The sequence below is a fragment of the Athene cunicularia genome (genome assembly GCF_003259725.1).
Source record: "Athene cunicularia isolate RWA chromosome 4 unlocalized genomic scaffold, athCun1 chr4_part1, whole genome shotgun sequence".
Classification (NCBI taxonomy): Eukaryota; Metazoa; Chordata; class Aves; order Strigiformes; family Strigidae; genus Athene; species Athene cunicularia.
In genome coordinates this window covers 12,359,825-12,386,945 of record NW_020799098.1, presented here as the reverse complement: position 1 = coordinate 12,386,945, position 27,121 = coordinate 12,359,825, and the positions used below count along the sequence as shown (strand labels likewise).

The 27,121-nt window shown below is 37.4% G+C and overlaps 2 protein-coding genes across 2 annotated transcripts in view; both read left to right on the top strand.

The window, feature by feature from the left end:
* The window catches only part of MAN2B2 (mannosidase alpha class 2B member 2), a gene marked incomplete at its 5' end in the record, with an annotated part of 36,257 nt that extends 30,069 nt beyond the window's left edge, over positions 1-6,188 (top strand). The window contains 7 exons of the mRNA XM_026846922.1: positions 181-433; positions 539-649; positions 730-922; positions 1,588-1,734; positions 2,105-2,217; positions 2,999-3,116; positions 4,012-6,188. Coding sequence (XP_026702723.1) covers positions 181-433; positions 539-649; positions 730-922; positions 1,588-1,734; positions 2,105-2,217; positions 2,999-3,116; positions 4,012-4,106 — 1,030 coding nt within the window. The remainder of the gene's footprint in view (positions 1-180; positions 434-538; positions 650-729; positions 923-1,587; positions 1,735-2,104; positions 2,218-2,998; positions 3,117-4,011) is intronic.
* A 4,731-nt stretch (positions 6,189-10,919) lies between these two features.
* On the top strand, positions 10,920-19,099 carry LOC113479174. Its single transcript, XM_026846921.1, has 5 exons — positions 10,920-10,938; positions 12,788-13,117; positions 14,557-14,670; positions 15,761-15,885; positions 18,739-19,099. The coding sequence occupies exons 1-5, from the start codon at positions 10,920-10,922 to the stop codon at positions 18,916-18,918; spliced, it is 768 nt and encodes a 255-aa protein (XP_026702722.1). The 3' UTR covers positions 18,919-19,099.
* The last annotated feature ends 8,022 nt before the right edge of the window (positions 19,100-27,121 follow it).

Here is a 27,121-nt window from a genome sequence, read left to right as displayed (position 1 = left end):
CAACTGAATATCTGTACATTTGAAAATTCAATTGAAATTTAAAATAATTGTACATGAAATATAAAGAAAACAGGCAAGAAAGTTGTCTATGTGTAGGATGATGTCATGAATGATTTGCAAGTCTTGACATAACCGATCAAGTGCTATAAATTCTGCATATCTTTTCTCTCATTTTTATAGTAATGTTACTGCTCAGGATTACATATATGCAGTATATACCAGGATTTACACAGTACCAGAAGGCTACGATGAGAAGTTGCTTTGCCATAGGATAGAGCAAGAATACAGTGTTGGGCCTTTGGAATTAAATCGTGAAGCAGTTCTAAGGACAAGCACAAATTTGAACACTAGGCAGCTCCTCTACACTGACAACAATGGATATCAGATTCAGAAAAGACCATTCAAGGCATATGTGAATAACACAGTAGCTCGGGTAGGCACAAAGGTGTAATCCAGAATCAGCTGTGTCTTATCTTTGTTCTCCAGTACTGTTACCTGAGTTAATTCTATCACTGCGTGGTTTACTGTGTGTTTTCAGAACTATTATCCTATGGTGCAGACTGCCTACATTGAGGACGATACGATGAGGCTGATGCTGCTTACAGAGAGAGCTCATGGTGTCTCAAGTCAAGGAAATGGACAAGTGGAGGTAACTTGTAAAAACTTTTTTTTTTTTCTAGGAGAATATAATTTTCTGGCTGCTGAGACATTTTTAACTTCCCAATACAGGTGATGCTTCACAGGAGACTATGGAACAACCTTCAGTGGGACCTGAATTACAATCTCACTTTGAATGACTCTTCAGTGGTTCGTCCTGTCATTTGGCTTATTTTAGGAACCAAGAGTGTCACCAATATTTTGTATCGGACAAGTGGACTAGCATTAGAACACAGGCCAGTAGTAATGTTTGGAGCATTATCAGGTAACTCGTTCCATCTCCTGTGCTATCTTTAGTATCTGAATGGCTTATTTGTTTTGCTCTGGTTTATGCTGTTAAGTTTGTAAATGCAGACTTCAAGCCTCCTGTGTGGCAAAGTTAGTATACAGTGAGTTAGAAGGCAGATTTAGAGCCTGCTAATTACTTTACATTAATTTCAAACATGGATGTTGTCCAAGTGTATGAAATGTTTCTCTTGTTATGTAATTATCTCTACTTTCAGAGGAGAATAAATTTTAAAGCATCTAATGAGAACAAAATATCCACACAGGGAATTACTGCAAAGTAGCTAGTGCACCATATATCAGCTTCCTGAATGCTGGGTCCTTAATGACCATTTTTGAGTCAATCCTTTAAAAACATTTGTTTGACTTATTAGCTAAAAGTGAAGCCTGGTAGTGGAATAGAAACTTCAAGCTGCAGTGAAATTTGCTTTATGGAAATCTCTAATATACTTCTCCAGCAGTTACAAAGCAGAAAGCAACACTGATTTTATCTCAGAAGGCCTTGGAACAGAAAGCATAGCATCTGCTTTGCATCTGCCTTGACAGTAAAAGCAAAAATCTCTTTGCCCTTCCACAGTGACCTAGCCAGGCTTGTGTGTGTGATGGATGTTTGATGTTTTCTTTGTTTCATTTTGCATGGTGGAGATAAACCAAAGATACCTGGACAACTTCAGCAGAATTCAGTCAGTTCACCTGTAACTGTCCCACCTAATCTTCATCTCCAGACTCTGAGCATTCCAGGGTGGAGATACAGCTCTAATCATGCAGAGCAGGTCCACAGCATCCATATGGGTAGGTGCTTTCAAAGGGGTGGTTAGATGTTATGCTTTGAAGAAGCTGGTTTTCTTTTCTTTTTATCTTCTATGGCTATATTTTTATTTATTCAAAGTGTCAAATTCCTCTTTCAAGAAAGTTAATTGTACTGTATGATTGCTTTACTCATAGTAAAATATTTCTCCTTCATGAGCTCATCATGCCTGTTAGTGTCATTCCTGTCAACAGTGGGAGCTGGGTATTTCTTGCTGTTAGTGCTCTTGCTAATTTTAAAAAAATGGGAATTAAATTCAAATTATGAGCATATAAAGATAAAGGAAAAAAAAGCACTGTAAATTGGTTTTATTTTTAAAGTAAGAAAATGTTCACATTTTGTTTAATCTTAAAGGGAAACAGAAGCAAGGTGATGCAGACTTCAGTCGTGTCCTGCTGAGAATCAGGCACTTGTATGAAGTTGGAGAGGATCCTGTGCTGTCTCAACCTGTGATGGTAAATCTGAAGGTAAAATTTAATCCTTTGAGACAGAATACCACTTGAGGTGGTTTTGTTCCAAAGAGAACTGGTTCTGGGATGAAACATCCCGTGTGCTAGAGACTGCACAAAAGATGGATATGAAAATACTAGTATAACTTTAACCTTAGAGGAAAGCAGGTCTTACTCTTACTGAACTTTGCAGGAGCTGTTACTTCAGATGAAGTTGCTATAGACACAGCATGAAAATCTGCTCTGTTGAGCTCTTAGTTGTGTAACACTTCCTGCAGTACCTTAATCAGTGCAGAGAGTGAAAATCTGTTTTGCTGTTTCTTCAGTTATTGGAAATTGTACCTATAGTTAATAAAATGTGGACAGGATTAAAGAAAACATTTTTTTCCTCTGTAGTTTTATTTTTGCAAGTTGTTGAAACTTTGATCATTTCCATCATGAACTGTGTATTTTCACTTTCTTATTTATTTGCTCTTTCATATAGACGTAGAATGTTTTATAATAAATGGCACAGGTTTATTCTTTTAAAATGTTTCTGTCATCAAAATCAAAATATCACATGGGGAACAACGTGTAGAGTTTTCTGGTTTGTTTTTAAAAGTGCAGTGTGAGTTTCAGTTCTTGAATGGAGAGATTAGTAGGCTCTGGACTGCTACAACACAGAGAAAGGTACAGCACCTCAGCTTCTCAGTTTGAAGTGTGGTGAATCTGTAGGTGAACTAACTGTGTACTTGACCGGTGAGTGTGATGCTATTGTCAATAAACTGTGGGTTGTTCCTTGTGTTTTCTTTACTGATAGTCTTTGCTAAAGGGATTAGGATCAGTGGTGCTAGTGGAAGAGCGATCACTCACAGGCATCTGGGATGTAAACACTTTGAAGCGGTGGAAATGGAAGACTGTGCAATATCCAAGCAAAGGTAGGTGGAATAAGGTGGTTGGTGTCTCTATTGTTATTGGCTGTTGAAGCTCGATGGATGGTCTAATTAGAAAAATTAAAATATTTGCAAAATTAAAAATGTATTATTCTTCTATATGACAGACCTTGCATCTGGCAGAGCCTGCAAGCAGTAACATTTAGCAGATTCCCTGCAAGTACTAGACTGCTGTATTTCTCTGATGGCTTGTTTTGCCTAGAAGTGTTAACTCCAGGAAGATTTCAAGCTTTTTATCTTTGTTCAGATAGAAATAGCTACTTTTATGAATTCACATTTGAGACACAGATTGATTTTTGCAAGATGCTGTTGAGTTGTGTTAATCTAAGCTTATGCTTGTGCTGCAAAAAAACAGACGAGTGCAGTTAAAAATCTCCACTTTAATCAGCTTGAAGTACTGTGTGGATATGATTCAAGTTAGGGCTGACACTCAAGTTGACTGTGGTGAGTGACCTAATTTCATTTCTCAGTCCAGTTAGTTGCTTGGACATTCTTACTGTCATTTACATCCATGTATGTGCCTTGTAAAAAGCTTGCAGAGGTTTTGGGCTGAGCTAGGTGAGAGTTTAGAGCTCTACTTGACCTGCAGCTAGGAACTTGCTTGCTCTTTACTCGTGATGAAGAAAAGGTGCATGACTGCAGAGCTGTTTCACATTTTCTGTGTGAGAAGGTGTGTGAAAAATAGATGAATTGTTGTATATTTTAATATTATGAATGGGTGCATCTTAGACTCCACACTACTTACAGCTTTAAGGAGGAGAATCTGCTCAAACACCAGCTTTTAAGGAAGGGATGACTTAAAACTGTTGAGATAGAATAATATGTATATTTGAGTAAAGCTGCTTCTTTAAAAACTTACCAATGTTTTTGTGTTTTGCAGGATTCTCCAACAGCACAGACTCCTCAGAAAACTGTATAGCAACTGTTCACCCAAAAGAAATAAGGACTTTCTTTATATACTTTCAAGGTCAATAAAGTCTGACATTGTATTTCAGGAACGAATATGTAATAGCTTCCAATTTTTGTTTCAAGATCTGACTGGTAATCTTGAAAAACATTCTACTGTTGTTAATGAAAGAAATAGTCATTTTGGAATAAACTCTTAATTAAACTGTTGGCCTGAGTTGTAGGTATTTTTATTGGTTAATTATTTACACATCTTTTTTGTCTCAAACATGTTCAATTCAAAAAAATACCTTGATGTTGCAGTGCAAGCACATTGAACATTTTTGTGCTTGATGTGGGTCGTTTTAAAGTGGTTGCTCCTATGATGCATCACTGTGGAGCACTGGCAAAGTCATATTAGTCCTTCAGTCTTTCTAATTAGTGATGATCTTAAGAGTCTTCTCTTAAGGCTTTTATTGTTAGAGGAGATGACTTCCAGATCACAGAATATACTAATTTACTAAATTATGTTCTGTTTCCACATGCAAAGAGGAATGCCTCTCACGTTTCAGCTACTTTGACTTTGGACAACAACTGCAAAGTTTCTGCTTTGCTCTAAACTGAAATTGAATGTATGATACTGTTTGTATTCCTTTGACTAAGTTGTAAATTTTGTCTCTTAAGGCTCAGAACTGGTTGGCTTTACTTCATAGTATCATGGTGGTGGATGTTCAGTCTTGTGTTCTGGGTAAACTGGAGCTATTCTGTCAACAGAAGTTGTACTGCCACATGGCCAGTAACTGTCATCACATAACCTGAAGCAGGAACACCATTCTTATGATACCATGAACTTCATACTTCTCAGGCTCAAAGAATGTGCACTGTGGTAACAAGAAATGTTTCATTAGCATCACATTGAAGTTAATTATGGAGGACTGTGTTGAGGGGTTAAACTTACACTAAGTGCAAATTCTAGGAAAATCTGATTCAGCAGCAGCAGAAGGAAACTTGGACAGCAGTTAGCTTTCCTAATAACTGGTATGTATTTATGTCCAAAATAAAAGTTGCATTTCTCTATTTTTCTTGTTAGCTCTAAACAATGTAGAGCTTTTGTAGAGAATTTGATTCTGTTCACATGCTATGGACAGCTCTACTCATTTTACTTATTCACTGTAAAAATAGCTGAGATGAGAATCAAGTCAGTCACTTCACTGCAATGGTAATGATGAATTATGCTTGGTGCAACACTCTACAAAACTGTATTTCTGACCAGTGAAATGTAAAACTGAAAGAGGAAATACATAGGTTTAGAAGAGGAAAATAGGTGACTTTACAGTCAATAATTCCAGATCGAGAATCAGGTAAAAATGACATTTTGCTGTGGTAGTTGTTCTAATTTACTTCAGCTGTTCAATAATTTTTTCCATGTGGAGACACTGTTCAAGAACAAAGGAAACAGTGAAAAGAGCTCTTCCAGAATAGCTATTGAGAAATAGTTATGCTGGAGGAGCTGCGCTAGTGGTCAGTTTTTCCATTTAGACAGCCTGTGTATGCTGACTGGTTGCATCTCATTAAAATCACTGCAGAAACTGCCACATTGTTATTGGACAAAGAAGGTTGTTTCATATTTTCTATTGGTTATTTTTTATACTTGGCTGTAAATATTTACTGATATGCTAATCTAGTCTGCCCTGCTACAGTTAAGCCATTTTCTTGCAACATTAAGCCCAAAGGCAAAGTATATAGCACTGTAACTAGGATGCAGTAAAGCATGATGACAACTATTTTTTGTTTTGTTTTGTGGATGTGTTTGGGAAATTAAATGTGTTCAGCTGAGTCATTTTCCTTGCTTGTACATCTTTCTCATTCCCTCTGTGGTTATACTACGTAGTATAATGGGTATACTGTAGATTACACAGTGGTATGATTACAATTCATATTTTTGTGACTGAAGTGGTATCCGCTAATACATGTGCTAGTTAACAGCAAGTCATGCTGGTAGATTACAAAGATTGAACTATATCTTCAGTGGGCAATTGCATGGTCAATCCTGGCCGAGCAGTAAAGAATCCTACAGCTGCTAACTCTGGGCACTGCTTTCCCAGATGTCAGGCTGATATATTTATAGTAGGCTTTGTTAGAACAAATCCTACAAAAACCTTCTGTACACAGGAATACCTCATTATCAGCTGATATATGGGGAGGGGGTGTGTGTGTGTCTTCGATTTGTGGAGAATTTCTGATTTAAAAATCTAAAAAAAACCCACCCAAAACCCGCAGAATATTTTATCTGGAGTTATTTCAGTGCAATTGGTCATGAGGGAATAATTTGCCAGAGTCAAATCTTGTATTGCACTGGAGGCATCCAAGACTGTGATCTGTAAAAAGCATGGCATTCCTGCTAGAAGAAGATGTTGTTGCATATTTTATATGTTCTTTTTCCTGAGATATCTCAGCCCAAGCAAATGGAAGCCTGCAGGCATTCAAATCTCTCATTTAATAATTATTCTTTTCTTTTCCCTCACATGTGTCAGGATAGAAATATTGCAGTGCTACATCAAGACTTGATAGAAATCAGGCCACTCTGTACTTAAATGCATCAGATTGGACACACAAAAGAAACAAGGGTGATGTAATGTTGTAAGCAGAGGAAAAAGTCATGCATGCATGCAGCATATTTGTGCTATGGTAAATCAGCTTTGTTTTTAATTTTGGTTGGAGTTAAGGAAATAGCAGTTATAGAGGGGAAGAGCTAGGAGGAGGCAGTAGAGCACTTTGGTGCAGGGGAAGGAGAGGAAGTGACAAGCAGTCAGGGTGAAACTGATAAAAGTCCAAAATGCAGAGTCTCCTGTTAACAGTTTATTTTGTCCAGAGCTTCTGGCTGCAGACCTTCCAAGATGCTGCTGTTCAGGGTCCTGTGGGAGATCTTGCCTGGAAAAGCCAAATTATATTTGTTCCATCATTGTATGTAATTTTGAGGAGTAGAAACATGAATGTCCTTGAGAGCTGGAGGAGTCCTGTTTATGTCCAGAGACAAAGAGTGGCTCTCAGTAACCCCTCTTTTACCATCTCCTTTGCCAGTGCCCCAGGCCACTTTGTCATGTTTTCTCTGTTGGCTCTAGGCTCTGCTGGCTCTAGCATTGCTCAGCGTCTGATATGGCTTGGGTAGCAAAAATGTGAGCCTCAGTTGCAAAGTAGAGAGGAAGATATTTCCAACCACTGAAGATGCCAGATTTTCCCTCTACTTGGCATACACATGGTTGGGTTTGTTATACTCCACTTTCCTTCCTATTGCCCCATTCTATCTCAAATACTCCTAGTTACATCCACATTGCTGAAATGTATATTCTAGTTCTTTGGACTCACAAGAGAAATAATTTTTTTGTTAGGTTTTTTGCTTTCTAGGAAAAGTTAATTCATAACCTTTATTTTACATTAAATTGGGTGCAAACCTAAATTAAAGCAAAAGAAAATGGTTCCCCTTTCATGATGGCATTTATCTTGTTTGAGAAAGTCCTGCTGATGAATGTATTGGTGCCAGTACTCTGACCATTTTTTTTTCTATCGTGTAAAAATTACATAGCTGCTATTTTGAAAGGACTTTTTTGCAGTTCACTTCTTTATTTACTAGAGCAGGTAAAAGAATCACTCTTAAAAATAATTTTAAAAGTAATTGTGGTATCCACAGTTGGATATTTGTTTTGTCAGTCCATTTGTGTTGTGGAGCTGTTTTTGCTACTGAGACGTAATTTATTATTCACAGATTAAAATAAATTAGGAGTGTTTTCTCTGTGCTAATAAATAAGTGTGCCAAGAAGAGTCTTACAGTCAATATCAAATTAAGGTTTTGGTGGGGGGTTTTGTGTCGTAGCTAGACAAAATTAATAATGTGTATGTATCATACAGAAGACATAGAATGCCATTAACTGTCATGAGAAATTATGAAGTCAGTTACACTGAAGTTAGGTACTGGATAAAAAGCCCAAGTGATAGTGTGCTTTCCACCTTGTGTTTGAGTTGGAAGAGGGGAAGATTCGTGAGTTAGGCACAACAGAAGTCAAATTTCCATTTTCACCAGAACTTTCTTTTGGCACATCTGCAACTTTCTGAAGTCTTTGTTATGATTTGAAGATCTTGAAAAGGCAAATGTGAATTAAAACTTACAAAAAGAATCTGATAACATGTCTTTGACTTAGTACTTCAGAATTTTGTTTTGCCTATGAAAATTTCAGATTAAATTTTCACAACAAATAAATGTAAACAGTTTTTGCTCCATTTTCTTACTCCAGTGCAGCATAATTACAAACTCACTTGGGTTTCACACATAGTCTCTTCAATGCTGCTGTAGATGAATAAACTTTGACAGCTGACAGTAACACCTCAAAAATGCTGCTGTCTCATTAATGCTTGTGTTAGAAGCTCTCAAGCAAGCCTGACATACAGGAAGGAGGAGGAAGCAGGTGGAGGTTCTCTTTGTTTAAAAATTTCAAGTGTATTTTTCAGTATGACTCCACGGGTGTTCTTTGAATGCCATGGAGAAAAGTTTTGGGAAGACAAGTTTGTGCAAAGCATCCAGATGATGCTTATAACTACCACTGCCTCCAAGAACAGAGTACCCCTGCGCTGAGCAGCTGCTCTGCAGTCATCTCAAGCACACCAATAAGTAAAGTTACACATTTACAGAATCCAAATTCATTGATGCATTTTCCAAGGTTAACTAAGATCAAGTTGGAGAAAGAAAACAAAACTTAAAAGGATCTTTCTGTTGTAGACACTTTCCTGACCCACATCGTCGTTTTGCGTGATGGGCTTATCCTGGCAGCAAAACTGGTTTAAGAAATTATGTCACCATATTTTTCTACCCACTCAAGTAGTACTGTAATGAGAGTTTGTGGGGTTGTGTTGTAAAACGGTACAATGAAGTAACCAGGGCTAAAAACACACTTTTTTCCCCAACCCCTTTTTCTGTGTGCTAGCTCATTCCATCTCTGACAGTGCGTGCTTTGGATTACAACCAAAGTATCTTTCAGAGTAAATATAAGCTGCTATCAGCACTACTGAAAAAATTTCACCTGCTTTCCAGACAAGATATTCTGTATGCTGGAGCTGCCAACTGCATAACTCAACACTAAATGCAAAAATGTAGATATTTAAATATAAAAGAAAACAGTTTTTTCTCTTTAATTTACACATGCATACTTCATTTATTCTACATCTTTGATCAGTAGTACCAAAGATAGCACGGATGTCAATGCTAACAGAATTATTTAATATAATTAAATAATATCCTTATGTCTAAATTATTTGCTTTAATATATTCTTTCATTTACTTGAATTTAAAGGTATTTGTTATGTCCTCACTAACTCTTAAAGGTGATAACCGAATCAGCTAGGCACCATCAGAAATGGGGATAGCCTATAACACTATATAACTTTTATCTTTGCTATTGTCTCATTTTTATTTTACTTGGCAATCTAAACAACGGTGGGAACTACTTCTAGGGTAGACACTGAGAAGCAGGTGAGCTGATGCATCATGCTTGTTGCTGACAAATGGAAAGGATGCTTTTAGCTTTAAATGTGACTGTCTTCCGTACAAATTGCAGTTCAGCTGTTCTGGATGCCTGCCCAGTACTGCTAAAACCTGATGTTAGTTCTAGGAAATTCTGTAGTTGGCAGGTTCTTATCAAGTTCTTAATTTAACTGATTCATGTTCTCAGCACGTTCTATCCGATTTTTTTTTAATTCTTTTTAAGTTCTGTCGTTGCAGTTTTGATTTTATCCAACTGAACATGTCTGTGGGACGATTTCATCAGGCCTAGTACCTTTGCATTTGAGACATCTGTCCAGGCAATAAGATGATAAATTGAGAAAATGAAAGCAATGTTTTGTCTTCCACTTCTCTGGTCAGGCAATGTAAGTGATTCTGGGTTGGAGCCAAAAATCAGTACTGGAGAACATTAAACAGCATAAAGTTATCTATAGTTGTAGAATTTTTTAAGATAACTGAAGACAAGTTACTTTCAGCATTGTCCCTGATGACTTAACTGTAGATCATTTTATTTAACCCCTACTTATAATCTTATTGAAACAAGCCTTAGTTAATATACGTGGCACTGTTATTGCATTAATGCAACTTCACCCTAGATGTAATGGTGGGACACATTGCATGCACGAGGTGGTGTCCTAGAATGTTTCCCACTGGCGTGTGGAATGCTGGGGCTATTGCAAGTGTGATCTTCCTCCATTGCTTCTGCCAATGGAGCTGTACTACTGTTGAGGCAAAAGTAGGAAAATACCTCTCACAGAAGGGAAAAAATTAGTCAAGATTTCATCAAGATAATGAAATTTGTGATAAAGAAAGGAGTAATACTTGGTATCAATATAATCTATGTACAATCATAGTCACTTTGTCTTTGGATGAGATTCATCAGCTTGGCTGGAAGAGGCTGCTGACAAGCATGTACACAGTAGCTAAAGTCTTGTTTTCATAAAATGCCTTTAAAGGCAAGATTTCCAAATTTGCAATAGCAAACATTCACGAGACAACTTTCAGTACAGAAAAGCAGTTCTTTGTGTCATATCAGAAGAGAGGCTAATCTAGTGTTGAAAGGTAACCAGTTAGGACACAATTTAAAATTTAAAGAAGAAATGTTCTGATTTCAGACAGGATGGCTGGGCTCTAAAACAGGCATGTCTATGACAGCAGTTTCAAAGAGTGTAGGGTAAATTTGGGTTGCTTGTAGGTTTCTATCATCTTCACCACATGAGGGAAGAGGAAGTTAACCTCTAAACCTGACACGCTTTCATTTGTTGTTTCACCAACCTTCAGCAAAGACACCTTGATGCAAGTGCTAATAATTCTGCGTGATGATTGTATTTTCACTGGAACTTCTTTTAACAATGTGTTTTGGCTTCTTCGGTAAGTGCCATTTATTTTCTTTGTTTTGTTTATAGTTAGTCACCTGTAATTCTTGAGCTGGATTTAAAAACCTTCTTGCAGTACATCCACCTCAAACAGAATTCTGTGTGAGACAAGGAGAATGTTAACTGTATTAAAATGAATGGGGAATCAGAAAGCCTCTTCACAAACAGATTGTTGTAGGAAAAGTGTAGAGGAACAAATTGTATACTTTGACATGCAAGATGATGTTACATTAATGAAAGCACCATTTTTCTTAGACCTTCAGACTTGAATATTTATTGTGACAAACACTGAATGTAGAATTTTTAAATGCCAAGGAAGTTTTGTTCTAGATCATGTAAGTATGGAAATACAAAGCAGATAAGGTTTCATGTTTCTTATTCAATACAAATTCCACTGGATAATACTGAAGGTGTTCAGTATAAATTTAAAAATAGAACAAAGAAGAGGGAAAGATTAAGAAATTAAGCAAGGGCAAAAAGATTTTTCAGTAATATCTTTCAGAAAGACAGTATAAGTCACAAAATGGAAATGTAGCACAGCTTATAGCACAACTGTCTTAACAAACCAAACGAACAGAAAAACTGAAATTAGTGATTAGTTCTTTGACATTTGAACAGCTTCTAAATTGTCATTTACACACTACATCAATTCTTTCCCTTATTTTTTCTGCTGTTTATATTACGCCTATACTGTTCATATTGTTCTCTGCAAGTTGTCAAGGGCTGCATTGTGGGAAAAATAGAGTTGCCTAACTCCTTTCAGTATGAAGAATATGTCTGTTTTTCTAAGCGAAAAGGAAGAAAGTTTATTTGCATAATTCTCATAAAACTCATCAGATGCCATTTTAGGACCAGACAGGGGCAAAATAATCCCATTACTTACATGTTGGTGTGAAATATGCCTGAGTTACAAACAGGATAAAATTTGGAATAAAATCATGCAGTTTGCTCTCATTATGAGTAGTTCTTTAATAATGTAAATTCTAGAAAAAAAGGAAGTTATAAGTCTTTATGCATCTTATGAAACTAATGGTCTCAGCAGTCATGGGAATGGCTTTTATAGGATTAGCACTTTAGTGATGAGCGTCAATGTCATTAGAATTAAAAAAAAGTTTTGTGATATTCACATAGTGGCTTCACTTCTGAATAAAATATTTTGAACAGTGTTGCACAATATCTCATGTAGATCGCTTAGCATGTGGATAGTGAGTGATAAAGAGATTCAAAGCAGGAAAAGAGTAAAAGGTTCGGTTTCCTCTAATGCTATCCGAGTCAGCCTTAGCTAAAAACCATGCAACAGACCTGATGAGACAACTCTGATCTCTGTGGCATATTGTCTACTTATTAAACTAAGGAAATTAAATTGATGCTATAAACTACTTATCAGCAAAAACTTAATGAAAGAAGTTTAAACAAAATTAAAGACCCCACCTCAGAAATGCTGTGCATTTGTCACTAATTAGAGGCAGTACAGGACAAGAACAACACAGTGAACAAAAGTCGTAGTGGATTTTTTCATTCATCTTGATGAGTCTTTCATCACTAATGAATCATTCTGGATGACTCCCTTTGGTCATTCTTTATCTTTAAATTGTTTAATATGCTTCAGACTCTACCTCTATTATGAAAGCTTTTTACTGAAAATAAAAAATAAGCATATCAGCGAGCACACAAATGATCATTTATTGCACACCAACAATGATGGAGGGCTTTAGCACACCAGATTAGAAGTAATCATACTGATTTTACAGTATTATTTTAAATACTGTGATTGCAGACATTACAGCTGTAATATCATCTCTTTGCTGCTTTAACTTTTAAACCTGTGTGTATTTCTCCACTAGGTACAAGTTGCAATAATTTAACAGTCATCCAGACACCAGAGAAAATATATCTATCAACCGGAGACTACACTGAAATCACCTGTATTTGGGAAAAATCTATCGAGAGGTATAGAGTAAGCTGGTATCTTGTGAATAAAGAGAACATCACCAAAACTATATCATCAGAACTTTTTTATGTATCAAACATCACCCGTGAAAGCAAGGATGTGCTAGTGATAAAATCTGCCAATGTAAATGACACTGGATTTTACTACTGTGAGATAATTATTGAAATACCTTTCTGTAAGAAAGTGTGTGGAAATGGGACAACAGTGATTGTTGAAGAGAAAGGTAAGCTAGCAAGCAGATATGTGTGCTCTTCAACTTGTCACTATAAAGATTCTTCAGTTTGAACTATTTTATACATTTCCTCCCTCTCCCACATCCCGCCCTCAATGCTATGGATGTCAGGATGAAACACAGAGAGAACCTGAACGGCTCTTAATGACAATTAAGACCTCTGCCTTAATACCCCCAGTGTAGTGTTTGGTTTTTCTCTATAAGGGTTTGCTAATAGAGATTATTTTACAAAAAAGCTGTGCATCAGCTGTGTATTTCATAGGAGACCCAAACACAGTTCCTTCTCAGAAGGGATTTGGTAGGCTGGATGTGAGACAGTGAATGAATCTGCCTTGTGGGAAGGAGCAGCTGAAACAATCACATGGTTACTCTGTCCTGTAATATGTACCCTTTACTAACCATTTTCTCTTTTTATTACAAGTTCTTAATAAAAAGCGGGAGATACATCAATATGGAAGATAGAGCAGTATGGGCTCTATATTTATAAGGATTTGTGTCCATAAAGTTGTTGTGACAGAATATTTTATGTAGACTGTGTCTCCTTACTTTGTTATAGGGTAAACTTTACAAGGGAGCAATTTAAGATCCTAATTCTGTATTAAGCATTGAAAAACATTAATACAATGAGTATTCAAACACAATTAAATTTTTCAGCAATAGCAGTGAGGTATGTTTTACCTTAAATTATGAAAAGAATGTGACATACATAGAAAATAATTTACTTTGCTTGTTACACGATTGTCTCAAGACACCGCATCACTACTTGATGATCTCTGCCTCTCTCTCTCTACTTCTAAACTGTAGAGAAAGACTAGAGGACTAGCTCTGACTAGACCTTTAACATTAACAAATATGTCTCGTATTTCAACTGGAGAACTCATGGGAAGTAACCTGTACATTCATCCAGCACAGTCCAGTTTTGGACACTATTTTACACTATTGGCTAACTGGTAGTCCAAAGGAAGGCACAAAAATGATCACAGATTTAGAAAACGTCAGTGGCAGAGAATGAATGAAGTACTGTTCAAAATGGGATAAATTAATGTAAAACTGTTAGAGAGATAAAATAATCTGAGCTTCTAAAATGAGTTGAGTGATTGATCTCTTACTTGGTCAAGTAGTAATAGCCTTAAAGTACAAGCAGAAAGGAGACACCAGAGGGGGAAAACTGTCAAACTGCAGGAGCTATAGGAGGGACTGATGTTACTGTTCATCAGGCATGCATCCCTCAGAAATGGTAAACTTTTTATATAACTTTTTTATATAACTTTTTTTATAGATGACCTTGCACCTGGTTGGGAGGATGGACTGATTCACTCCTGAAGTTACTTTTAATTTTACCTTTTTTTTTTTTTTTTTTTTGCTATGGTGTTGTTCTTCTATTGTATCTTTGTATAGTACATAACTTCATTTAAAATATATAATTGCAGAAGCTCACTCATTGAAAAAAAGAGACTTGGCAATATGGACCGTCATTCCTTTCTTAGTGGTAGTGGGAAGCTTGTATCTTTGCTACAAAAAGAAACAGCACTCAAAACTTGCTGGTGAGTGACAATATTTCCATTAACACATACTCTCTAATTTAGGTGTTTGTTCTGAGATGGCCAGATAGGTGCACTTAAGAGGCATCACTAAGAGGAATTTCAGTGTATAATACTTGCTCACCTGGTCCTGATCTGCTAGGGACACCTCAAGCTGAGAGGAGGGATCAGAGGCGCAGCCTGTAGTTCAAGTGTTCTTGCAGCTATTTACCTCCATTATTTACCTTTCCAAGAAGAATGATCACTTAGGCTGAAGATCTTGACCTGGCTAGCATAGTGAAGGATATAAATTCTGATAATTTCTCAGCAGACTGAAAAAGTGAGGAGCCAAAACTTAGCTCTGCATCATGGTCTTACTCCTGGTAGTGACACCTGGAAGTGACATTTGAGAGACCCGGCCTTGGGGACTTTGTTCTGAGCTGTTTTTCAAGCTGTGAATTTTTTTAACTAAGTATTAGGTTTTGGTTTTTGCAAAAATCCTGAAATGAAGGATGGAAAAAGTCACAAGAAAAAAAACAGTGAATGGCAAGGGTACAGGACAAGCATAAATGTAGGACATCTGTGGGCAGTGGGTACAGAACAGTGACATAACCTAAGGCACCCTCCTAAGTAACTGTAGAATGAGAATTATGGTTGGAACGTGAGGCTTAGTTTGTGAACTGCTGGGGATATAGGTGCAGTATCTATGACTTGAGATGCAATTCAACTTGCAGATTAAAAAAGCAGGGGGAGGGGATTTAGACAAGTGAAGTCCCTAAGCTTCTATTTCAGTCACTGGAGTCCACACAGGCAACTGCTTGGTATGATCTGGTTTAGGTGTTTACTTAAGGGTGAGCTGATCAGTTCTCTTGATCAGCTTTCATGGCACAAACTCTGTTGACCGGCTCTCCATCGCATGAGGGCTGTTTGGAAACGTGAAGATAGTTAATTTCATCTGCAAGCTGAATGCTGCTCTAGCGCCTGTCATCAAACCTAGCTACACAAGGACTCTGCACTCTCCATTTCAGAGCTTCATGGAGCTCTGGTAGGGTACCACTGTGACTCTGGAGATGGACAGTGAGCAAGCAGTGACTGTACCTTGGTTTTTGCTAAGGTTCTGCACAACTCGCCAGAAGGCATCGGGAGGAGCAGATGCTTGAGGTTTCAGAACTTCATGGGACAAATGAACCCACCAATGAAGCAGCTGGGGAAAACTCATCATGTAATTCTGCTGGATGGGTAAGTGGTTTATAAAAAGGCTCTTCCTATGAAAGAAGGACTTTCAAAATGGGGCACTAGGGAGTGTGCTGAATGGAAAGCACAAAACAAGCTGCTGTTCCTAGGATGGCATCTTGCCACACATGAAAAAGGTTTAAGGCAAAGAAAATTAAAAAAAAGTTTTCTTGCAAGAGGCAACACTTGGAAATGAGGAAAAAGATATTTATATAGTAGGGAAGTATTGGATTCTGTTGTTATATTTAAGGACATTCTAAAATTGACTGGAGGAGAGGGCAGTGAAAAGCTCTATCAGTATAGAGCTTGAGTGAAAGAAGTGTGGAAGTAAAAAATGGCAATAAAGTCCCCTTACATATAATTGTATGTCAAGGTCAAGGGGCTTGGGCCATCTTCAACTCACAGGGCAACACTTGCTGAGAGCAGGTAGCAGATTTCAGGCAAGCTCCTTTTCCCAGGAAGTTATTAATCTTTTAATTACATTAAAACATAAAATGAGCATGGAAAGGAAGCTCTAATTTAACTCTTGCATAGGCAGGTGCTACTTTCATTACAGCCAGCTGGACAGGCTTGGACAAGCCACACAGGTGATGTAAAATGCCAAAGCCCATAGTCACAGTTATTGATCTTACAGATTCCTGAATTCTCCTGTTAGAGAATCTGGATTCAATCTTCATTTGGTCATACTGGTACTGAAATCATGGTGAGAGAGAATATCAGGATGTAGGTAGTAAAACAGTATCTATCTTATATTGTGCAATGGTCATCATTCTAAAAATCCAACATGTATAGCTGGGAAAATTCATTCTCTGTAATATGTAGATTCCCACTGAAGCTGGGACTTGCCATAGTAGAAAATTTTAAAAGTACAACTCATGAGATGTTCTGGTTATAGTAATAAAATATTCTAATTACTAGTTATAAATGGATAACTCTTCTGCTTGTTAATATTTAATGAAGACAGAAGAAAACAAGGTTGAGAATGAGAAAGCAAGCTTTACAGGTGGTGCAGAGTGAAGGGTTCATTAGTAGCCATTAACTGCTCGGGGTTTGTATGGACAACAGGACTCATCCAGAGAATGTGTGAATATAATTATAAAAGGTCGTTTGTTGCTGCTTTATAATTTACCAGCTGTTAGCCACAGTGACATGTCATGATATAGGTCCAGTGTTTTCTTTCATGTAACAGACCTTTTTACTATTTTAATGAAAGCAGAAAGAGTGATTTCACAGCGGTATCATTTTAAGTGTTAAAGCATAATTGGATCTTATAAATCATTCAAGAGATCCAGTAGATTAGTAAAGTCAGTATATACAATGTGCATGGCCACTATATTTCAAACAAATGAAGCCAGTAGTCATGAGCAAATATTATGGTGTCTCTGGAGCTGCACGCATTGCCTTTCAATTGTGTTACAGAACATGATCAGGTTTGTGTTTTGGTTTCTGGGTTGGTTTTTTTTTTCTGTTGTGAAAAAGTAAGTAAGAAGTTGATGCTAGTTTTTTATGTTGCTTACACTTTTTTGTTATCTTGGAAATTTGCTGTACATTCTGGGTATGTTTAGGCACCATTTCTAGAACAGCAAAGGTGAAGGTTTTGTACACCTCTGCAAGGCTACTTACAGTTTCCAATTTATGTCATTTTTTTCCAATTCTTGGGGTTGCAAAGGCAATTTTGTATCACAAAACTTGAATCAAGGAATGGATTTTATTCTCACCTGTATTGTATGTCATAACCACACCGAGCAATTAGGTCAGGTGACAACACATAGATCCAAGCATCTAAGTTAGTTTAACCTGAGAGTGAACATCCTCATGGCAAGGCTGGCCTCTCTGGCTGTGCTTTTACTGTATAGCAGTTGTCTCTAAGTCTTTCTGGAGATTCATCCCATATTTCCTGAGTTGAGATGCCCATGGAGTGTTTCCCAGACAGTGCTGCTAGCTGCAGGGGAATTTGGCCCTTGAGGGAATCCTTGGAGCAGTTGATGATTTTTTTCATTGCTGAGTTCTGCAGGTTCCAGTCCAAATCTAAGCACTGCTGTAGCATTAAATGCAAACTTTCAGCTCATGACACCACAAAAAAAGCACAATCCCAAGGGGCTCTAGTTGTGCAAAAATGCATAGAAGCGTCATCCAGATTAGTTGGCCATACCTACCATGCCTTCTGTTTGACACCCAGCCAGCAGGTATCTCTCTCAGTTCTGAACATCCTTCGTTAAAACAAGAATAGTAAACCACCACAGGAAAGTATAAATGTGAAGACAAAGAGCTACCACTTCATGACTTCCACCTTTTCATTTTTTTTATGCCATGTCAGCTTGCGAATTTGATTTGATATGTCTGTGAGCTTTGTGCACATTTCAGGGAGATCTTTAACTCTCAGGTTTTGCTAAAGGATTTAGCTGAAGATCCCAAATCCTACATGTGCACAGTCCAGAATAACATCTGAATACTGCAGCAGTTTGCTACTTTACTGCTTGAAAAGGGCATCCATCTAGAAGGAACAGTGTGATAAAGCTTTTTGGAAATATTGAAGTTAAATGATTAAGGGGATAAAAAAGCTTTGCCATTTCAGATTTCATAGAACCTGGTTGATACTGGAACTTGACATCTTCGGTATTCTAAATTAGTACTTTGCAGCTGGTACCTAATTAACTAAGAGAATTAAATCCAAACATAGGAAGACTTTGCCTTTCAGTGGTAGTACTGAGACATTCATTCCCTCTGAAATTATAACTCCAGGGCCTGTGTTTCTCTCTTCCCTCAGGCTGTGATAGATGTGTCTTGGGTAGAAGTTCATTTTAAATAGGTTTTATGGGTAGAAGTTATTTTGACTGGCGTTTTCTTTGCTTTTTTAAGGTTGTGTCTACACTTTATGAATCACTTGATACTTTTCGCAATGAATCAAGAGGAAAAGATGACAAATCCACTGCAACTATTGTATTCAATGCAGCAGATGAGCAAATCCCACAAAACAGGGGAACTGGAAAGTCTAGAACAAGACAAGGATCCACCATCTACTTTGACATTCAGAACTAAAAGGATGACATCATAAATAATATATGTCTACATACCTATGAAACTGAAAACAATATGTTAATTTGCTGCTGAAGGATGGATTACATTAATTTCCTGTCAGTATTATGTCAGTCAGACAATATACAAGAAAAAAAGATTGGTTTCAAGAAATCTGTGAATGTTTGGTCACTAACAAAACACTGCAAGGAGTCTGAATTTGGAAGGCATGTCATTTTAGATGACTGTCTTCAACACTTCCCTCCATGTCCAGAGATAATAAAGGATGTATTATCATCCTTCGAAAATTCTTCCAGACTGAACAATGTTCTCCAGCAAAAATCTTTCTTCAGACAGCCCATGTATAAATAGCAGAAGGTAGAGAGAAAATGCACATGGTGGTAATCGTTTGACCAAACAGACTACTGTCTACCAAATAGTACTACACATAGAATGGAGTCTTGATCTTTGAAACTATCATCAATGCTGACCACATCATAGCCACAGTGGTTTGCCAGAAAGGATTATATTGCTGTGTAAAGTGGCTTTTAGTGTTAATTCATTCACACACTATCAAAAGTCTTCCAGAGAACGTAGTCTCCTATGCACAGTGAAATACTAGGTTTAAATGAAGCTACATGTATTATTATTATTATGTACAATTATTGTCTAACTAGTGGAGGAGGGATGCTTGGAGGGGATGGGAGGGTTAACACTTGTTCCACTTTTGCCAGCTCTAAAACTTTCTAAAAAAATCGCTGAAGGAAAAATCAAAACTGAATATTTAAGTAAAACCTGGCTTCCAAGATCTGAACAGAGGTGAAGAGTATTGACAGCAAAGCTAACAGCAGTCATCCAAGGACTGCTGAATACTCAAAGCAGATATCCGAAATGTGAATGTGTTTATGTACCAGGGTTATTTCATCTTCTGTTAATGATTTTTCATAGTTTAGCTGGAGGTTAGATCATCTTGCCAGCAAGAAACAACTTCACTGCTCAAGAGATTTGTTACAGCTTGCACTTGGGCATTGCAGCAGACACAGACTGGCTTTCCCAGAGCCCTTGAGAACAATTTGCATAGTCTAAATGTGTGACTGTCTTGTTACTCAATATTCTGTAATAAAATCTTTGAGGCCATACAGCATGGCTTATGCTCTGGCTCTGTCTATGCTGTAGTGACTACAGCTTGCAAAGCTACCTCTCCAGTTACCTCTCAGCAATGGCTCACTCTTTGGTGTGAATCCTCTTTCCTGGGCTGTTCTGTAACCTGCCCTGAGTGCCCTTCTGCAGTGAATATACTGCTGTCTGAAATCCACTGTAATCACTGCACTGTAAGCATACCCTGTATGAGAGAAACTATTTGCTAAAGTACATCTCATTACATTTATGTATATATTGGATTTCTTCTCTTCCTTCCTTCTTAAAGTTCAGTCACTTTAAAAATCTTGATAGTCTTTGTTCTGAAAATAATTATTACAGATTTGTTTCCTATACTGCAATGTGCCATATTCCTTTGAGGATAACAAATGAGACTGGATTTCCACAAGCCCTCTAACTCTGTTCCCTGCACAAGAAAGTAATAATCAGTAAAAGGGGTAACGACCTTCGACCCAGGTCTCTCAGCAAGGAAGCTCTCAGTTATGCACCAGTGCTGTGAGTACAGTAAATTTTGGTCTTTCCATATATTACTGGTTACTTCTCTATTTAAGCACAATGAGGAGATGTAGAGTATTCAGGAAACTGTTAAAGGAAAACCACTAAATGAAGAGATTGCCACCAAGTCACAGTTTAATAGTGTCCAAATCATATTGTCATTACAATACTATCAATACATTTTTGATGAAATGTGGTTCCTACCAGCAAAGAATGCTGCCATATTAACAGCTGGTCATATTTCGTATGCTAACATGGTAATTTCCAACATCTGGCAGTTGAAGACTACACTCAATTTATCATGACCTATGGCTGACAGTGTCTGTGAGCCAGCAGAACATTTTCAGAGCTCCCACTGATTGTCCTACTCCGTCAACAGGAGTCTGACACCTATGCATCTTGTATATCATCTCTGCTTCTGTACCACTTGGGAAACAACAAACCCTATAAGGATTTTCCATGGCAGGCAGACTTCTGCTTTTTCTTCTTCATGGTTATTTTGATAGCTTTAAAACAAAAAAGATCTTTGTAATTAACCTCAGCACACATTCTAGTGTCCAGTATCATCTCGTTTTTAACTGTTTAACTGTTCAGTATATAATGAAAACCATCTGCCTAATAACAGAACTTGAAGAGAATCCTGGGCCTTTACTTCTAGCCAGTTTTGGTGGTTATTTCCTCTGGAAGAGGCTGCTGCAAAGTGATGGTTCCATTTCACTTTAATTTGAGGTTCAAAGTCCTGTGTTAAGCACACACTAAAATGCGCTAATTTAAAAGAGAGACTAGCACAATGTTTTCTAAAGCCCTGTATGTGTTCTGCTGTGCTTTTAATGTCTCATCAATGTACTTCACTTAGTCATAGTCTCTAAAAATGAGGCTCACTCTCTGTTTCTGTCATGTTCACAACCCTGTTTTGGAGAGCTAGTACAGCCAACTTCAGACTATGGCCCTGAACTCTCTCTCTTCCTGCTCCATTGCACAATGATCCAAGGAGTTACAGCTTAGTTAATCTACCTAGCACTTAGGCACCTAGTCTTAGCAACTGGGTACAGATTCTTTCAGTCTGACTTGAACCACAGTTTTTTTGAGCCCTGGGTTGGGTTCTTTCTTCTCATAGTACCTGTGGAAGAAGAGTACGGAGCAGGTATTCCTGGCTCCATTACATCTAAGATCTTCAGCAGCAGGCAGGATGATGAGATACCCCACCCAACACATTGGCAAACTAGACATGTTTGTGTGTGATGCTATGACTAATAATATCATGCCTGATAACGGTGCTGTCAGAACAGCAATGACATTTACATGGCTGACTGAAATTTGTTTGAAACCTGATTTTATCTGAAGTGGTTTCTCTGCACTGCTGACATCAAGAACCACTGCAGAACTGCCACTGTTCTCAAAAACTCAACAGCTACAGCCTAGGCTTAAATAGACTTAAGGATTTCTTCACTCAACTACTTAAGAACACTCTCAGTTTAAAAACTTTCCTCCATTAGGCTGGTGCAACTCTGGAGACAGGCTAAATCTATAAAGAAAGTGTGATCTATGCGAACAGGGTGGGTTTTGTTTGAATTGTAATTCTTGCCTAGTCCTCAGCATTGCTAGGGAAATAAAAGTTGAAATCAGTACTCTGCCTGAGCTAAAGTGTTTTTACCTGCTTCTCTATTAAAGACTGTGATCTTCAAATAGATCCCAAATTTAAGGAAAAATACCACTTGATGGGGAATTGAAGTGTGTCATGGGGTCCACAGGGTCCATGTTTCCACTAACCTAAAGAGATTGCTATGTTGGTTTTATTCTGCCTTGAAGAACTGGGCTTTCAAACTCAAATGCAATTTTTTATGCTGCATCTACTTCACCATCAGACTCCAAATCAAGATATATTGCCACATCCTCTGTAAGTAACAGCAGAAATAAACTAGAGAGTAAATCTATAAGATGATGGGATGTGACAGATGATCAGAATTTATTTTTTCCATCAAGCTTATTGTGGGTAGTTATAATGAGGGCAGCTGTAAAGCGGTTTTACAATTATTATTTCTTTTAATAAGCTGTCGTGTCTCTGTATTTCATAAACAAGAAACTGCAATGCAACTGACAAAAGAATACTCAGATCAAAAGAGCATTAACCGATTTCTCTGACCAAGAGAAAACACAGGTGCTAATACATAAATGGTTCTCATTTCCTACCTGATATGAAATACTGAGGTGGGAGGAAGGATTCTGATGAACTACTACATTCTAGGAACAAGGCTTTGGCTGTGTTGCTGTGTTCTGGTGATGGGTGCTGGTGGATTTTGTTGGTTGATAAGATGTGACAATTAATTCCTTGTCCTTTTTCTGGAGCAGACCCAGTTGGCAGGACTCAGCAACATCTTATACAGCTAGAATTGCTCTTACCAAAGTTACTTCATAACTTTGTCTTGGGAAGTATTCAACTCCACAGAGGTAGAGGAGTATAAAAAGGATAAGGCAGAGAGAAAGTAAGTATTTAGCATTGTTAGTGGACTAAAGAGAGACGGAGGTTAGACCTATAACTAAAAAATGTAAGGGTTCAATATAATAAGAAGTAATCTGACCTGTCATGTGCATCTGCTCTGAAATGCTCTATGTTCTGTTACCTGCTGATGTGCTTGTCTTGTCCTAAACTGAATGATTGGCTCCATGAGGTAGGAATGCTCTATCTGTACATTGCAGGGCATAACAGGATTGCAGTCCACAGCTGGGGCTTCTGAAACTGCTGTGGAAATAAAACATGCAAGTTTTTTTTTTTTTTTTTTTTTTTTTTTACTTTATAGCTTTTAATTCTGGAAAGAGGAAAAACAAGATAAGCATTTCTAATGAAGACGGTAGAAAAAGGTCAGGTATTAAGGTGGCAGACACCAAAAATACCAGTGGGCTGATGCGGTTTGCTCAGGTAGAATAACTTCCATTTCTCAGTTTAGCAGCTGTACAATATGAAATACAATTTGTCCTTTTAAATTTATTTTTAAATACAGACTAAGCTTAACCTAAAAACTCTAGGTCTAATCTAAACAGGGACTGCTATTGAGCAAGAGAGGAAATGGAAAGAGTAGCTACCATTTCATTCAAACTCTTCAGGGAAAAAATGAGCCAGTTGCCTCTGGGTAGAAGGAATAGCAACTGGTTTCTCATCTCACCTTCAGATCTGCAGTGTGGTAGTGATACAGAGAAAGGATTACTTGTTTTGAGACTTATTTACCTATAGCAAACTGCTTAGCAACTTACTTATAGCAACTTGTAGAATTACATATAGTATTTTTGATTATTACTAAGAATCCTGCTTGCCCCGACTGTTCTGTGGAATTTTAGCAAGGACTACTGTGTTCATCAAAACAAAGCAGTTTACTGTGAAAATCTACCAAGAACTGCAGTGTTCAGCAAAATATCATGGTTTTGTCCTTGGGAAACAGATGTGCTCTAACTAGTTGGGTTTTGGTAATGAGTAAAGATAGCTATATATGGATTGTAGAAGTACCTTTGGTTCTCTTAGATAAGATAGAATGAGTAAACTGGCTGAAAAACACTCTTGTTATTCAAGAAATTGGCCAAGAGAATCTGGGCATGCTCTGGGGAAAAGTACCAGGTGAGAGAGACTGTGAGCCTTCCTCCCAAAGAGCCCCGGGGACACCCACAAGGAGGCAACGCGCAGGGCAAAGAGAACATCAACTGCTGACACCAGCCTCTAGAACCAACCTGCCTTACTCACGCATATGGATATTTGTATTGTGTCATCCAATGAATATGTATATCCACACTCTATAAGTTTTTCGTAAAATGTGCGGTGGGTGTGCAAGCTTTGAGGAGAAATTCCTTTGCACTCTGGCGCCAGAGTAAACATACCTGCTTTATAACTTTCTCTGAGTTGTAGAGTCTGTTTTCTGCAAGTCAGTAGCAAAGTAATGTGAGCAGTGGGCCTGAGTGGTGAGCATGAGGACCTCAGACAGGCACAGGTCATTTCTGAGACACCATAACCGGCAGTCATCACACAAATTGCTACTCTACGAAATACACGCAGTAGATAGTCCATCTGGATAGATTTAAACACATTTAAAAGACAAATTTTGTCCAAAATTATGCAACTCCCATATTTATATCAATGATATTTCCTCAAGACATTCAAGTATCCTCTGGCTTTAAGTAAAAGTCTGTTCATGGTCGGGTTCATGCTCATGTCCAAGTCAAAGACTCTCCAGTTCTGTGCAGGTCCTTTTTTTATTTTTCTGTTCCTGTTTGTTCTTTTTTTCTGGTAAGCAAAACCTGAAGTTAAAATATCTGTTACAAAAGCGTGCTCTGGTTCTTATTTCCCATCCCACCTTTCAGTATTTCTGAGCCTGGCATGCTCATTTGCTGCCCTGTTAACAATGACAGAAGGATGTCAGTGTTTGCCCACTGAAAAAGCCGTTAAGTCTTCTTATCAGTTGCACTACACCCTGGGATTACTTTCTGGAAACCAAAAGCAGCCAGCTCTCTGAAATGTATGTGCCCGGGAACTTCCACTTGGCCAAACTGCCTTATAAATCTCCTTGACAGTGTATATGCATAGCACCTCACTTCACACACAGTTCTGTGATAGCAGGGCAGCCCTTCTCATTTCTTTAATATATGCAGAAATTAATATTTTAAAATACAAAAAAAATATTTTTATGTTGCACACAAAAGTCTTTTCTTGATGTGTTGCCTGCACAGACACTCAACTGGAGGCCACTTTTTCTTTGGGATCACTTCCCTCTGAGAAAATGCTTTTGTACAATAAAGGAAAAATAGTATTCCTTAGTTCATGAGAGCTTAACGGAGCCGAAATATTCTTTGCATATGAAAGTCTTTTGGAAGCTTTCTTGGCATTGACTTACTTATTCTTGTGTGTCTTTACCTCTCTTTAACAAATGGGAACTTCCTTTAAAAGGTTCACTCAGTCTGTTTTAAAGTTTACTAAACAAATATATCCTCTCACAGTTCATTTCTTTTTCCCACAGTTAATTTCTTTTTTTTTTTCTTATCTTATTTTCCTTTTTCTTTTTGTCTTTTTCTTTGTGTTATTTTTGTCTTTTTTTTTTCCTATGCTTTCTGACCATGCCATAGAACTACTTTTTACGATTATGACCACAGCTCAGCGTGATGGCCTTATAGTTGAGTAGGATTTTATAAGCATTAAGGAAGAGCAAATGACAATTGGGCTGCCTGTGTGAGACTGGCTGAAAAATTGTGGTATTTGGAAATCATAACTAAAGCACTTGAGCCTCTCTTTCTGCCATTATAACAAACAAAAATTTAGTCTTGGAAGCCTTAGTATCATGAACCTTAAAACTTGAATATAAAAAACCCTGTAAATATTAGCATCCAGGAAATCACTGAATCAAGGATTGAAAACTAGACAGAAGTATTTACACTGTAAATATTGATTTATTGGCTGTAATATATGCATTGATTTTACAGTCTAATATAGCTATGTCTAGTACACTAATAAATGTGTTTGAGTAGAGTCAATATACAGTGATGAAAGTATGTTTCTCATGGTACAGCTTTGTCAGGTGACAGTGTTATTACCCAACTCTTAATTCAGGAAGTCACACAGTCAGTTGACCTTCGTCTTCCCCATTTTATCTGCCTTTAAACTTCACTTGAACAGTACGTGAGCTCATTAATCGCATTTGTGAAATATATTTTAAGGATATTTTGCGAAGTAAATATAATAAAATAATTAAAACCTATATGTATATAATTTACAGAACCCATACAACGTCACCAAACGTCACACTGTGCTTGTACAAAACCCTCCTCTGGCTGTGCCTCGACTGTGCCTCTAATCTCTCTAACTGTGTTTTGCAAAATAATGTAGTAATTGCATCATTTAATCACTAGACATAAATAAATTTACCATGCACTGTGGAAATTAAATGACCATTAAAAACTGTTACCCAGACTTAGAGCAAGATTTCAGAAACAGTGCAAAGGAAAACATTACTCTTTAGTAAATGGAGTGTGTTAATACTCTAAATTCCATAAACAATTGAAGACACTGGAAAATTTGAGGGTTTTGATAATTTTGTCTCAGTATGGAACATGCAGTGTTTGTTTCGGTTCAGATGTTGTCCTCTTGCTAACAGAAAAATGAATTACTTTTTGTACTGCTGCCAAGCTACAACTTAAGAAAAACAGAGAATTAATAATTTCAGGTTGTGTTTTCTTCCTCCTGTGCTTTTTCCATTCAGATACATAACAGATTTGTGGAAATCATCAAAAAGTCCTTTGTCGCGGATGAAAGTATTGACATGGCAATGATTTAGTAAGAAATCTAGATTTATTAATAACTACAGCAATTTATCAATACAAAATAATTCAGAAAGAAAAGCAACTTATTCATAGATTCTAAAATTACAAGATTCACTCTAACTTTCTTAATGGTACCTTAATTTATACATATGTATATACATGCACATACACAAAACAGACATAGACATACAGAAACAAAGGTGTTTGGATTCAAATGGATTAAAATGAACATAAAACAGACAAAACACACACAGGAACAAGGGTACGTGTGTGTGTCCGC